Source organism: Lupinus angustifolius, chromosome LG03 (genome assembly GCF_001865875.1).
Source record: "Lupinus angustifolius cultivar Tanjil chromosome LG03, LupAngTanjil_v1.0, whole genome shotgun sequence".
Lineage (NCBI taxonomy): Eukaryota > Viridiplantae > Streptophyta > Magnoliopsida > Fabales > Fabaceae > Lupinus > Lupinus angustifolius.
The window spans coordinates 2,015,458-2,032,215 of record NC_032011.1 but is presented as its reverse complement, the minus strand read 5'-3'; the positions used below and the strand labels follow the sequence as shown (position 1 = coordinate 2,032,215).

The following is a 16,758-nucleotide window of genomic DNA, read 5'->3' as shown; positions in this document are numbered from 1 at the left end:
CTTATGGACCTATTTTTAAAAGAATTTGAATAATAATGGAAAATTTTGAGAACCTTTGTCATTGTTTATTTTTTATATCTCTTTTCCACCCTTTCTTTATTGCATTGCTTTTATTTTCTTTCTTACTTTCTTGTTATTTCTTTTCTTACTTTGCTTTTCTATTTCCCTCACCTTGCTTTTGCTTTATCTTAAAGTGGGACAGAAAAGGTGGTAGCAATTCCCATAATTAAGAAAACCAATGCATCTCACCAAAAATATATAACTCAGCCTAGAGGGTATGATTTTTCTTTCATATCTATCCACACGTGGTGCACTACGAAGCCTTCAATATTAGTACATTACGAAGGCACTTAAAGAAGAATGTTTAAATGTTTAGGAAAATTGACTTATCCAAGTTAACCATTAACATCTTCTTATATACATGATTGACTCAACATTAATCACTCATTGCAATTAAGTGGTTGTCAATGGCTTAGCGTAGTATATTTGAATATATATGAAAGGGGTTAAAGCTACATGTAGCTAATTATTATGAATTGACATACCTAGCTTATTTCATCATGACTCCTTTGTTTTAAAAGAATATTCTATATTTGAGAAAATGACACTTTTCAATTATGTTGATTAATTATAGTATGAATAAATCGATATTTATTTTGCCTTACATAATCAAAATCATTTGAATGAAGTTCATCTAACATACAAGGGATGAGGCCAATATTTTTTAGAAAGGGTGCAAATTTTGTAATGTTTTAACCGTTAAAAACATAAATATCATGTTTTAATATATTAATGGAATATGTTAGAGGTGAAAAAGACCAATGAAATCATTTCTTAAATATTTGGTTAAATACATGATGTCTCACTTGTAGATACCTTTTCACTTTTTCTATGGTCTAATAACAACGGGACATCCGAGTGATTGCAGGCTCCCCGAACACAAACCGAACAAGTAACATTAAAACTATTGGATTGACAAGAATTTGTAAATGAAAGAGATCTATAAATCATCATCTTAAGGTTTTGATTAAAATATAATACGTATTTATGGGTAGGTCTAAATCTTCATTATTCTCCCGTTAATAACATAAATCCGTGATGGCATGATGGTCAGAGACTCCCCGATCAAAGTAAAATAGTATAGCTGTATCCAATCATACTACAACTACCACTATACATGCATCAAACATTCAAATACAAAACTTGAAGCCTTCAACTAATAACAGAGATTGACACAATGCATACACGAGTGTGGTCGTTGACAGCATAATTTGTGTTTCATTGGTCAATGATAGAATCGTTAACCAATTGATTTCATTGACTTGTGTATATATGATTTTTGCAACGTATTATACATGCAATCAAAAGAATGTGGAAAAGGAAGGAGAATTATATGTGAAGGAAATTTGATAGCTTCAGGAAAACGTTATTCCAACTATTTAATATCACAACTTTCTCTTGCGTCTAACCCTCCTCTTTTTTTGGATAATATTTTTTTGTACTACCAAATATATCTCTTACCTTAGAAGTAAGGAATTAATCTTTTTCAGGGTGTGTAATTGTCTCTTCCCACAAATGTTGCTCACAGAATCGAACATTTGACATTTTGATCTTTATGAGATATAGGAAAACCTCACACCACTAAATCAACACCTGATTTTTTCTTTTGGATAATATGAAACAATATCTTGTATTTCACTATTATTTTTGTGTTAATAATATTATTAGAATTTTCTTAAAAGAATAAGGATTTAATATGTATATATAAACAATGTCAATTTTTTATACTGTCAGCAAATCATTCATGGTTGATTTGTTAATCTCCATTGATTTTCAAACAAAAGTAATACAAATCAATGCTGGATAATATGCTGACAATGTAAAAAACTTTACACTATCAATGTATAGATTTTAAACTCAAAGAATAATTACTCACACAACTTATGACACATTACTGCATTATATATAATTTTTATTACATGTATATTTATTTTTGCTAAAAAAACATTTACTACTATATGTGAGTTTAAGCACTCCTTGTCCTTTTTTATATTGCATTTAACTTATAAATTAAAAAATGATATTGGAATGATGGGAACAGTGAAAGGTTGGACAATGGTTTTATCACCCTAACTTGGCGGAACAGGAGAAAAAGAAGAGAGAGGAAATATGTGTGGGTTGATGACTAAATAACTTGCAAGGGGTATTAGATTTGATGGGTGAATTTGAAACAACGATAAAATTGTTGCTTAATAATTATAAGGTTGTAATTTTAAAAATAACTTCTCTACTTTAGAAGTAAGGGTGACCCGCCAAAAAACATTAGATTCCTTAGCCTTCATCCACAATTTATTTGTCTATAAATATCTACAGTACCTCACAAAATATCAACAACCAAAAGGAGATTATAAAGTTGATGAATAGTCCATGGGTCAACATATTTTAAGAAATTAAGTCTTAATCTTATTAAATGAGGTCGGATATATTAATCAAACAATGCTATAATATTTTACAATAAACTTGCACATTTACAAAAGTTGATTTTGAAAAAAATAATAATTGTTTCGGTTTTGATTTTCTTGGTTTCCTTCTAACTCTATGAGTTAGATTAATTTTTATTTGATGTGCTCTTCTTAATGAGTCTTCTATAGGACTCATCTACACATACTCAAACTAAATAAAGTGAGATTATATCATTTTCTATAATATGAGTTATTCTAATTTTCTCTGTATTGTATTCATTTATAATCTTATCCAGTGTATCCACTCATCAAATACAATATTCTTATCTGCATATGTTAAATTAAATTTATTTTTTTTGTTGATATTTTATAGTATAATATTCAATTTCATAAAATATTGTTTTAGTTATGGGATGAAAATTTAACCAAAAAAAATGAAAGGCCTATATCAAGCTCTATATATGGGGTATTCAGAGAACCAACTAGAAAGTCCAATCACATGAATAATTAGATATTTTCTGCCATAAGTTTGTTTGTACTGGAGTTATATTTGTCCTCTCAATAACTAACCCTATAGAAGCAATTAAACCCTAGACAGATCACAAACACATGAGTGCAATTTCTTATTTCTATAAACATTCCCAATCAAATACACTAAAGAAAAGAACAAAAACCAAAGTTGGAGTTATTCCTTTGGCTAGACAAAGTCAACAAAATCAATTAAATTAATATTATTATTTAGTTCAATTAATTCCACAGGGAAACATTCCCTTAAGCCGCATTTTGATGTTACTTACAAACAAAAATACCCTTAAATCTAAAGCTAACAATATAGACTACCCTGACCATAAACCATGATGAAATTTTTATAGATTATAGCTTTCTCCATATCCAAAATTTGTTGGGTAAGGCCAATTTATAAACACTTTATCTCCTTTTTATTATCAGAGAGATTAGTATATAGTTAAAATTAAGACACATCATAAAGATAGATTTTCAATAGTACAAATTTTTGTATTTTAAAATTAAATAATTTAAGAAAACCTCACTTCATATTCTCGGTACTATAGAGTTCAATACTAAAGAGAAAACCCAGTTAATTTATAAACTAGTCATAGAAGGAAGCTACAAGAGCTAAGAATGGGTTTGTCTTGGCCATAATGCCATATCTTTGTCGTAGGTATATGTCTTTTCTACAACACACACCCACATTTCTCAGCCATGCTTCTCTTATTTTATTTTACTTTACTTTATTTTGGTTTTCCTCCATGTCTTCACGAGACACAAACAATTGGGAACAACACTTCCTTCTTGTCTTTACCTTCTTTCACATATATTCCTCCCATAATTTCATTCCCACTCTTGTTTGTTATCTTGGTCTATTTTTTTTCTTTCTCAATGAATTAAGTGTGTCTACAAAGTACAAACTGATAATAGTGAAGAATCATATTGTACAAGGCTTTTGGTTAGACATTTTTAATTAATTTCAACTTGCAATTAGATCATTAATTGATGTACATGTACGATGAAATTAATAAAATTCATTCCTTTCATGATCTCATGTTTTCCCTCACAATTTTAGGAAGCTACTTTAAATTTGATTTTGAACTAGTTATCATAGATATAACATTATGTTGTTGTTCTTGTTAGATCTAACATTGGTTATCATAGATATATATAACATTCATATTAAGATATATTTGGATTAGTAGATCATTATCTCATCTAAGATTTATTTAGTTTCATTTTATTTGAATTTATTTATAGTTTATGTTAATCTTGTTACTTATTGTTTGGTTGTTATTATTTTATTGTTTATAACAATTTTTGTATATATAATAAATTATAGTTTGACGTATTTTTTTTATTTTTTATTTTTTTAGTTTGACGTATCTTTACCATACTTAAACCTTTTATGGTTCAATCCATATAGTTGATTCCACCACTTTAAGATTTGGTTTGCTTGTTGTTATATTAGTTGCTATAAAATATAAATACATAATTTTGAGTGTAAATATTTATATAAAAATTAAAATAAGAAAAAAAAAATATACACTAATACTGTCACTGTTTCATATATCATTCACATATAATTATCATTAACTCTCCAAAAAATATAATATAAATGAATAATAAATAATATAATGTCTGTGTATAAATCTTTACAGAGACATTACATATATATTATACTATAGAAAATATACTACACGTTCAAACAACAAGATTGAAACTAGAAATGTCCTTTGCATGAACCTCAAACACTAAGATATAAAAGAGAGTGCCTATTTAAAATTTGCATCAAAAGAACATTTTCCACATTGGATTCCTCTAATGACACGGATAATAAAATAAATTTAAAGATTAAGCTCATTATTAATATATTTGTTAATCCCAAGACGGACTTAATTATTCAACAACTAAATTAGCTTTTAGCTTTTCATGATATCAACAAAAGCTAGGTAGCCCCATTCCAACTTTTTCCTTAATTTAATGGGTAACCCTAGAAGCATCACTTCCCCTTTCAAGGGGCATCAAAAGGAAAGCAAAAGGGAGAGGAAACAAATTGGTTATCTTCTTAGCTAAGTAGAAAAGGACAAGCACGTATGGTTCAAATTATGATATTGTGATAATCCAAATGAGTTCCACTACCTATATTTTCTTTCTAGAGGTTGATTTGGTTCACTGTTATTTGGTCTATTTGGATTATACGGAATGATTTTATTTTTTTAAATAAGACTATGAACTATGTTCATATTATGAATTTGATTCAAGCTAGATCTTGAACCTAGTTTTGGCAAAAGTAGTTCCTACATCATTAGTTTTTGCTAATTAGTGTAATGATCCAAGATCTTGCATTTTGGTTTTTTCTAAAAAGATCATCTTTTGATATTTCCCTTGTATTTGGTTAGCACCTCTTGCGCTGATTTTAATGCATTTTGCTTAAGAAAAAAAGGATTATCCTAATTCAAAATTCATTAGATTTATTGGATTACACAATGTTACTTGCAATAATTGAACCTTTAATATTTTGATCTTTCCGAGATCTAGCTGAACATTACACTACTATATCAATGTCATACTTAAATTACTGTTACTTTTTCCAATTAAATTTATCATATATACCCACATAATTTTGGTTATTCTTTCCCTTATTTAATTTTTTATATAGACACAATGATCTTTTTGTTATACCTATTCACAAATATGCATCAAAAGATTTACCTCATTTTTTTTCTTTCAAGAAGGCCAATAGATATACAGATTTCAGAGTAACAACATGAAAATCATTTCAGTAAATCACGTGGCAACACTAGTAACACTTTCAAGTTACATTTTTTTTTAAATGCAGGTTACAGAAAAAACATACGATATATATAGCATGTGATTAACCAATTATCCATCCACATTTTCTTTTCTTTTTTAATTTCTTTAGTATGATGTATGTCTTAAGTATAAGATCTTGTGTTTGATCTCTAAATAATGTGTATGAGAAAAAAAGTATATTATAGTAAAGAATTTTCGCTATAGTATCTCTCTCATCTATAACAACACCTTATAGAAAAAAATTATGTAGCACTAATAACTATGACTTTATTGAACAAATTCGTATTGATAATGACAACAATAAATGTATTGCGTGTGAAGATTGATGAGATCAACGTAATTGATTGCCAAAACCAGATTACTAAATTTTTATAGTAACCTAAAGAATATGAAAAAGGAATAACATTGGCAGACATAGAATATGGCAATATCTCACTGAATTATAAACAAAACCTTCAATCAATCTCATTAGGACAATGATAGTTACATTTCCAATATTTTTCTTCATTCATATTATACATGTACTACTAGTATAAGAGTTTTATATACTGTCAGTCTATCATTCATCGTTCATTTTTAATTATTATAGACTCTTCAAAAAATATAATACAAATAAATAGTGGATGATATAATGAGTATATGTATATTATTCTCTAATATTAATCCATATTCTCTCTTAATTTTTGTTTGGTATACACATACCTTCTTTTTTGTAGTATATAATCTCTAGTTGTTTTGTCCTCTAATATATCATCTAGAAAATAATGCCCACTTTCTCTTTTTTGATTGCAACCCGTGAGGCTACATTTTTCTTAATGTGATTAAAATATTTGAAGGGTGCTTATTTTCTCACCGGCTTTTTCTATAGCCTCATGCGTCAAAAGTGATTGTGTTTAAAGAGAAGTGAAATAAAATGGTAATAAAATTAATGAAAAAAGTTCATTCGAACTAATCTTTTGTGGCACTAATATAATCGTTTAATTTTACCACCATACCTTAGCTTAACTATGAAAGTACGATGAAAGCACTATGAGAGGTTCACATGTTTGAGTCTTGTAATTGCGTCCCCATCCTAAGGAGCACCATTCGTATGGAAAGTTTTGGAAAATGTAGGTATTAATTGTAATGCAACTACTACAAGAATGTTATTTCTTGTGGTAAGATTCTTATTTACGCTTATTCTTTTTAGAAAATGTGGGCCCAAAGATAAAAGAATGGTAGGAAATCATTTATTATTATAAAATATAAAAAAAATTAAGTTATGAGACCCAGATAAAAATAAAAATATTCTTGGAGAACTATAAAATCTAAACTATGCAAAATTGATACGAGTATTTTTTGTATTAAGTTATAAGTTACATTTCAATTCTAAACGAGTTAAGGGAGGGGTCCAATTATTTTTTGGGTTATGAAATTGTATGCATGGAAATTTTATTCCTTTGTCATGATTGTTTTCATGGCCAAGAGTAAATTAAACTTGCAATTTGGTAATAAGTCTTACAAGTAGAATCCAAACTCCTTTTTATTAAAAAACAAGTAAAGTCTTGCAAGTATAATTAATTTGTCAATTCATTGTCGGGAGCGAAATAATTAGAATTATAAATTTAAATTGCCGATGTAGTAGAAATTAGAGGAAGATTTTGACATTAATTGACAAAAGTGATGGAAAAAGACAGTTTATTTGACACTAATTGACAAAAAACTATACCCCATTTTGTTTCATTTTTTATTATTTGGTATAAAAAATATCATTGCATGTAATTGTATATCACAATCAAGACAAAACAAGAGATATTAGGATATTTATGATGAAAGATGATCATATAAATGGAACACAATCACTTATAGAGTGAACTTTGTAGACTTCATCCCACCTAGGAAAATAAACAATATGGTTTACCTCAATGTGAAATTTGGCTTGCTAGAAACAAAATAATGTTCAATAGGGAAGAATTCAATTTTATCAAGGTTATTGATTATATACAAGTAAACTCATGTATATGGATAAAGGCTAGGATGAAAGGCTTTCATTACTCTTATATTCTTGTATCAATTGTTTGTTTAGGGATACTCTTTTTACTCCTCCATTGATAAAGTTATTCTTCCCTTATAAAAAATTATAATTTAAAAAGATAGCAACACCCTTAATCATCTTAAAAATTGATTGATTGTGGTAAATACCTATACATGTGTCATTTATTACACCCTCAAAATTCATCACATGATCATGGTTGTGGTTATTGTATCAATTTCTGACAAAGAGGGTTGGGTAAAAGGTGTTTCGTATTTTACTTAATTTTAATCTAGCTCCTCAAATAGAATAAAAATATATGAGTATGAGATAAGATAAACGTATTTGATTATCAATGGTGAATCCATGAGTTATAAGTTGCTATGAATAACCCAAAATATATATATCTTTTTTAATAATTATGGGTGTAAAAAATATTAACTATGAGGCCAATGTATAGAAATATTTTTTAACCCTAAACTACAAAGGACTTTAAAAGGATATGTTAAACCATCTTGTCTTATTCTTATTCTGACCACTAACCAAAGTAAAAGATTTGATAATGTGACTTCTAAATATAACTAAAAAAGTGTCTAAGAAAGAAAGAGGTAAGAGATGAGGTTTTGTGGGTCATAAGAGTTCTATAAAAAAACAGAACTCCTTTCCTTTTCTCTCCCACCACAAACAGAAACTCTTTTCTATTTGAGTTTTCCAAGTGTTAAGAGTGGCTAAACTTTTTGGACTCTATGACCCTCATGTTAGTGGGGTGGCCCCATTTTTGGCCCACTTTGCCCCCTACCTATAAAGTACAAAGGACACTGACCCCTCTCTTTCTCTCTCTCTCTCTCCCTATAATCAACAATTGGCCCACATTCTAATTATTTCTCACACTTGTTCCATTTTTTATTCATAAACTTGGTTTATTTTTGTTTATAAAATATGTAATTATTACACCATCAATACATCAAACATGACATCACATTTTCTTTTGATTTATTTTTTAAGAAAAACTTATGTTTTCATCTTAAGCATATGTAAGGCTACTTGTTCACCTTGTGTGAATAACATTTATCACATTTACAATAGCATATTACACAAGTAGCATGTGCTCTATCTTTTGGTTACTTGTTTTATTTATTTATTTTGGAAATATATTAAATTTGGTGAATGAGAATTAGAAAATAAAAAAATGTTTCTAAGGTTTAGAGAAGAAAAACTTATACCTACATGTTAAAGGCATGTAATTAGGGTTTGTTTCTGAATTATATTTTGAAGAAAAATGAATACTTCGAATTCAACTTACAAGTGTATTGATCATATAACATTTATATCCGTATGATTAGTGACCAAACCTCTTTCACTCACTCCATAATAAATAGCCATGTTGAAGTTGCATAAAATTGACTCTGCCATTAAGTTGTAAATAGAAGATGGCTTTGTACTTTTGATGCATTGATCTCCTTTGAAATTCTCCTTGGAAATCTTAATTAAAAATCTGTATGGGGATTTCATATGGTACCCATTAATGTAGATTTTATCTCTAATAAGTGATGTGTTATTCTTGATCTTTCTTGTATTGTGCCGACACTTCTTATGCTCTATTTAATACAATTTTTCTTATCGAAAAAATAATAAGTGATGTGCCATAAAGTGCAATGAATTATAATGTCACATTACTTTAGGACATGGCTACACTTCCCCCAAATTGTATTGTCTCACATGTTTGCTGCATTCATGCAGAAATAACAAACTTTAATTTCATGCTAAAAAAATTTCATCTAGTTCTAGTGACTATTACAAAGGTTATTCTTTTGTTTTGACAATGGTTGAAGATTCACATTGATGTTAGTGTTATTCACACGTACTTTTTCTACTTGTACGTGTTTGCAACTGAAATACCTTAGCTTTCAAGAATTTACAGTGAACAGTAATTCAATCAAATCGTTTGATGTTAACACTTTGTCTCATTGTAAATTCTACTCTTATTATGTGTATATTCCTTTAAATTAAGACTCAATTATTCAATGATAAAATTTAGCTACTCACAAGCCCATTTTCATTTTATTCGATATTCATCTTTTCTTAAAGATGTTACTATCATGATAGTAAATAAATACACTTTTCATTTGTGAGTTACTTTGTAACTTTAATTGTATCATGACTTCAATCACCAAAAGACAAAATAATCTTGTCAAATAGTAATGTGTCAGATCATAATACATTGAGCTGCAAAAAAATAGAATTGTTCTCTTGGTATAAGATACAAGTTTAGGTAACTTTTTTGTAATAAAAGTTCTCTTTCTGGAAAAGCCAATGCTAAAGTGAATCAATGCACACTACACTAGCCTGTTAATAATGAAAATTGAAGGAAATAATAACACAAATTAAAAAGTATTTTCAAACAAACTCAAGGTTCAAAAAACTCAATGAATATTGCACAAGATATAGACCTATCTTCTAAGCTATCCTACCAATCAAGCTAGTAAGGGCCATATAATTGTTAGAGTAAGGACCATGTTACTTTCTGCGTACAACAGTACAAAGTAGAGGATTCTTGTTCATTTCATGATACAAATAAGACAGAATTGCATACTTTTAACTTCTCAAAGGAGCCACATATTCCCCTTTTCTCATGTTCCTTATTTCCTAAGCTTAATTAGTTACTAAATATGTGTCACTTATTCGGGTGCATATGCAGTATCGGTACACCATTTTTTTCATATAATTACAAGACTTTCTTTATTTTGTGAAGTACCATGAATTGATACAAGTTCTAAAATTATGAAGGGAATTTTCTAACAGCCAAACAATTATAGTGGCATATAAGTCACTGTTACTGTAAAGAAAAAAAGGTATAGGGGTCCAGGTGTAAAAGGGTTGCATTGCAGTAGCACTATAAAATAATCACCCTTTGGTTATTTACTACAATAGAATTGTGGTGATACTTTGGGTTTGCGAGATAGATTTTGGAGGGGAATGAGGGAAATAGAAGGGTTCAGAGCCATGAAATACATCTATGACATGAAGTTTGCGAGTTGGTTTTTGGAGCGTAACAAAAAGAAGATAAAGGTTTGGGAGTCATGAAATATATATACTTATGAGATGACTTGAAATATTCATTTTCCCTTTCTTTCCCTCCAAAACTCAACTCGCAAATGAACTCTAAGTTTCAAGTTAAATCATGGTACATGGGGGTGAGGTGCAGGCCCCTTTGAGTGTCAATAATCCATGTTTAATGCAGCCCCCCTCAATAGTTGCAATGCAAGTTGCAACTTGGATGCATTCAAATTACTTGCAGGCTTTTTGCACTAATAGTAACTTTGTTTCATGACAAAGCTTCAACCCTTGCCTTATGAAACCTTTCATAAGACTCTCTTCTGTTGGAAAAAAAAAGTATGAATATGCATTCCATTGTGTAGTGGTGTGCTTGGACTGCACCAGAAATTTTTAACTTACAATCTCCCTTGTCTTGAAACAATGATTTAAAAAATTAAATCAAGACCTTTATTTCTGCTCCAAAAAGTGATTTTTGGTGCCAATACATGTTTAAGTTTTAGTCTTGCTGATTTCCTCATATTTCTAAAAAACTAAGGTTCATTGCTAAAATACTTGTCCATACTCCATACCAAACCATAAATGGGCTTCTTTGTAACAGTATTTGGTCCTAGTACCCTTTTGTAGTAACCATGCAATGTTATATGGTTTAATTTCATCTAGTTCTGCAAAATGGTTTGAGAATTGTGGCTGTTGATTTTATAGTAGTCTTTATATGGAATTCCACTTGCTTATATATATATTTATGCAGTCATATCAACACTTCACTGCACATTTCTACAACATTCTCTTTACATTAGTACCATTCTTTTAACGGTATCAATTATTTTAAGTAAGCTAAGATTATGATATCTGATTCAGCACACCTCTCCCCCAGATCGATAAAAATTAGACAAATAAAAAAATTGAAAATAGAAATAGGGTTTACTCTATTAAGCTGGATTACTATTATATTGTATTTCATGTAGCAACTAAATGACAAATGGATTTGGTGTGGTAAATAAATGCTATGGTGACTAAATTTCAACATTTTTTTATTGAACCAAATCCTAATCCATCGATATATATATACATATATATAAATATCTATGTATGATTTTTTTACTTGTGCAAGGAAGTGAAATATTAGGTCCATGTTTCTCTGACCAAGTGTGTTAGATTTGCAGACTGTGGTATTATTCATATAGGACTATGATAGTCCATTTAGGTCTATAAAATTTTAAAAAATAAAAATAAGAAAAGTGGTTGGAATACATTTGATGTGTAATCAAATCTTAGATGGGGTCAAGGGTGTGTTGTTTTGAAGATTCATGTTGTCTCCTACACTTTCCCCTACCATAATTTTTTGTTTTGTTTTCAGGTATAACCAAGAATATTCACTCATCCTTTTATGAGTAATGAACAATCCCTTCTAAAATATATAATTGTCTCTATCAACAAATATTACTTTCAGAAATTAAATATTAAATATTTTGGTCTATCTAGAATCCAATAAAGCATTATATCATTAGATCAATACCATTTTTTAGTGGATGTGATAAACTTGGAATAAGTAATGAGACACAGAGACATGTGATCCTCATCCGTTTTAAATCTGATTATGACAACCATTTCAAAGTTAGACATTATTAAAGTCCCTGTTTGTAGCTGTAATTCATTTTTCACTTACTTTTTTGGTGTTGCTAGGTCTTACTCTTATCATTTCTGACTGTTATTTTTGGTTATATTTTGATTCATTTTGACTTTGAAATTTAAACATAAAAACTTAAACTCTTTAAGATATGCAGCTGCATTTAATAGGTAAAGGGTGATCAGACAAATAAAATAATGATCATTAATCTCCTTAATCATTTTCTCTTGTCTCAAAATAGATTCATTCATAAAGCCATGTTTTCAAGTTATTATTATATATTCCATTATTTCATCACTCTAACGAGCAAAGAGTTATGTTTCACACCAGTCCTATGAGTTCAGAACCATGCCCTAATCTCAGGATAGAACAATCACTCTTAAACTTAAATTTTAACTAGAGATATCATAAATCTAAACACTACTAATTGTTTTATGTAAGGTAAGCTATTCAAAATTAAGCTATAAAATAAACAAAAACAACTCATTGAAAAGGATGTAATATTCTTCATCCCAAAAAGAAAAAAAACAAAGGATAAAATGAGTAAAGTTTGGCAGGGACTTTCTGTTGTTTGTCTCAGTGGTTGCCCACAAAAAAGAAAAGATTCACACCATTTCTAAATTCTGAAGAAACACAATCTTCAAAAGAATTTAATATTTTTAATAAAAAAAACTAAAGAATAAAGCAAAACACAATCCCATATTCTCTTTTTGCAAATCACAAGAACCTCTCTGCTTTTATTTTTCTCAGTTTAAATAACTTTCCCATATTTTCCTTTTATTTTTCTTAACCCACTCATTACAATGTTATTATATTGTAACATCTATGCATTCTATATATTAAGATTTATACACAATCATTGTATATTTAACCATTCATTAGGATTATTAGTTGTTCAAAGAGTCAATAATAATCAGGTAGAAATGATAAATGATGCAGTGACATTCGATAAAACTAATGCAATTTCATAATGTTATACTCAGTTAAACAGAAAATGCAGAGAGCGAGTTTATCAGTTTATATAGAAACAGAACAAACACAACTCAAAACCTTACAGAATCGTCTCTTTACTTCATCAACTCACCTTTTTCCTCCGCTGTTAAATTCTGATTCTCTCCCTTGTTCTTCTCTTTCTTTCCATATTTGAGAATAATAAGTAACAGTGTAACAGTACTCAGTGTTAGGTGGTGAAGTTTAATCTCTGTACCATTAGAGCTAGGCTATGTAGAAGTTCCTGCAATGGAAAAAACCTCTGAAAAGTTCTCTCAGAGAATTAAAATCACTAGCAGCAGTGGCTTAAACCTTAAGGCTACTGAACTAAGATTAGGCTTACCTGGTTCTGAGTCACCAGAGAGAAAAGATGAGAATAATGTTATGTACCCTTTAAGTCTGCACAACAAGTGTTTGGTCTCTGGTGCCAAAAGGGGTTTCTCAGATGCCATTGATGGTGGTTCTGGCAAGTGGATTCTCTCTGGAAATGGTGATTCTGAGGTGGGTTTGGGTAAAGATGGTAACTTGTTCTCTCCTAAGGGTGTTATTGCTGCTAAGGCTCTTGTTGGAGCTGAGTGTACTAATCAACAAAAAGTAGCTGGTGTGAAAGATAAAGTTCCTCACTCATCAAAGATATTGAATGAGAAGAAGCCTCAGATATCTGCTACTGTTGCAATGTAGTATCTTCTTGCTTTATCCTTATCAGTCTTCTGTTCTTGTTTGTAGTGTTAATTTTTTTGTTGCTATACTATGTTTTACTTGTCAAATATTTGTCTACTTTTGTTGTTGTCACCCATTTTAGTTTTCTCATTTATGTGTGTGCATGTTAACAAATTGATGGCAACTAAAAATTCAAAATAAAATTGTTGTGTTAAATATTAATTATATTATGTTTCCCCTGACAAACTATTTGTCCATTTGTGTTGTTGATATTGGTTCTTAAGTTATGTGATTTTTTTTTTGTTTTGTCCTGTCCCGGTTTATAGTTTTCTGATTCCTGTGTGTACATGTTAACAAATTCATGGAATCAATTAAAAAATGATGTTGTTGAGAAATTGGGGATGTGATGATTCAAAGAAAGTGGAAATTTTTTATCCCTTAAATACTTTTACTTGGTTGAAAACTTGAATGAATCTGAAATAAAGAGTGAAGAGAATCATTCCAGGTGAAGTTGAGTTGTCTAAGTCTCTAACTCTTCTTTTGCTAATTATATCTCATGTTAGAGAAGCTGTTGTTAACTCTAATTTATGTAATCTTGAGAATATTGATCATTATCTAATGGTTGCTTTGGTTGTTCCTTAAATTTTCTTCTCCATATCGGTTGTCTATGTATTCATTTTTATATGATTTCGGATCGAACTCCTTCAAGTACTTAGTATCCTATTGTAAAAACTCAATTTCCATGGTGAATGCCCTTTTTTTTGTTCTCCCTGCTGCTATCTTTTTCTCTTGACTCTTCTAGACACCAGGACAAGAGCCTGTATTAGTTTGACACCTTTTGTTTTTATATCTCAATTTGGTTCCTATAAAATTCCCTATATATTGTTAATTGTGCCTTCTTATGTGAATCAGAGAACAAGTTGTAGGATGGCCACCAATCCGTTCTTTCAGGAAGAACTCAATGGCTATTCAGCCTCGAAAGAATGATGATGATGATGCCGAAACCATGTCTGGTTGCCTTTATGTAAAAGTCAGCATGGATGGTGCTCCTTATTTGAGGAAAGTAGATCTCAAAAACTTTGGCACTTACAGAGAACTATCTTCAGCACTGGAAAAAATGTTTAGTTGTTTTACAATCAGTAAGTTCCTTTTCTACTTACAAAATTGCAATAAGTAATTCTGATCAGACAAATATAGAGAATCATCCTGATCAGATCAAGCACCCTTTTAAATCCACGCGATCATTAAATCAAGATCCGAAGTCTTCGAGTATCACAGCCTCGGGTTAGTTGTTTCCATCAGCTGAGGAAACTTATAGTAGTGCTATGAATGAGTCTATTAGTTCCTTAGAAATAGAACATACTTAGTGTTACAGAGATGGCCATAAGCGATCTCTCCCGAAAGTTTAAGCCTAGACAATGCACACAAGCCCATCTTTACCATGTAATGAAATTCGCGGCGAAACAACTTTAACATAGTTTCTGATGTTTATGTTAATGGCAAGTGCAGGTCAATGTGGCTCTCATAAGATGAGTGAAATCCGATTGATGGATCTCCTCCACGGTTCGGAATATGTGCTCACCTATGAAGACAAGGATGGTGATTGGATGCTAGTTGGAGATGTTCCATGGGGGTAAGTGCATTTTAATATGTCAAATAGTGTTCTGCATTTTCTAATTTGATTTCTTTGATGAGTATTTGATTCTGAAATGGTCATTTCTTTATTTGCTTTATTAGGATGTTCACTAACTCTTGCAAGAGATTGAGGATAATGAAGAGTTCTGAAGCAATTGGACTAGGTATTCAGTTTTATCAATCTAGGATTCTGTTTTCCAATTTGTATATGTGATGGTTGATGAGTTTTCTCAATTCAAGATCAAGATATAAAAGAAAGCATAGATTATAATATCTCTGTTATTTGAATAAGGCTATATGATGAATCTAATGGTATAGAAATGAGATGATATACATTTCCATTATTTTTTCATAACATATTCTAAGGTGAAATAAACAATGAAGTTCTATTTAGTGTAATCTTAGTGCAAGAAACATTTGAAGCTATAGATCCTCAATTCCATAAATAGCTCATGTAAATATGTAGTGCTATATAAACAATAGTTTACACATAAAACTTAGGCATTGTTGCTTATGTATTTGTGGTAGGGGTGTTCAAATCCAGTCCGGTCCAATAATAAAACCGAAAACCGATCCAAAATAGACCGAAACTGCAAAAACCGAATGCATTTGGACCGTATTGGACTTATTTTTTAAAGACCGATTGGTCCAGTCCGGATTTTGGTTTCACCTCTTGGATCCAGACCGATCCAGACCGGACTGAAATTGTATATAAAGTTTAAGTGTGTAATACTTTTAAGTGTCTTCCAAACTTAATCTTAAGTCTCAACTCCAAAATTGTACCTATATTTTATTTGTTATATTATATAACACACTTATATATATGTTGCTATGTTTTAAATCATATTGATTATATTTGATACACTTTTTTAGAACTTAAACCAATCTCATAACCAAATAAAGAGGATTCAAGTATTATTGTTGTGAAAGTATTATTATTATTAATCATCGGTGGAATATTGTAACTATTAAAGTTACGTTACCGATTCTCA

The 16,758-nt window shown here is 29.9% G+C and overlaps 1 protein-coding gene across 4 annotated transcripts; it reads left to right on the top strand.

Moving 5' to 3' along the window:
* Positions 13,452–16,068, top strand: LOC109342985 (auxin-responsive protein IAA27-like). 4 transcript variants are annotated; one of them, XM_019581077.1, is made up of 5 exons: positions 13,457–13,649; positions 13,683–14,148; positions 15,044–15,270; positions 15,641–15,764; positions 15,869–16,064. In XM_019581077.1, the coding sequence occupies exons 2-5, from the start codon at positions 13,721–13,723 to the stop codon at positions 15,978–15,980; spliced, it is 891 nt and encodes a 296-aa protein (XP_019436622.1). In that variant the 5' UTR covers positions 13,457–13,649; positions 13,683–13,720; the 3' UTR covers positions 15,981–16,064. The 4 variants fall into 4 exon arrangements, with proteins under 4 accessions (XP_019436624.1, XP_019436623.1, XP_019436622.1 ...); XM_019581079.1 differs by having other exon boundaries at positions 13,452–14,148; positions 15,641–15,768; positions 15,869–15,939; XM_019581078.1 differs by having other exon boundaries at positions 13,456–14,104; positions 15,045–15,270; positions 15,869–16,068.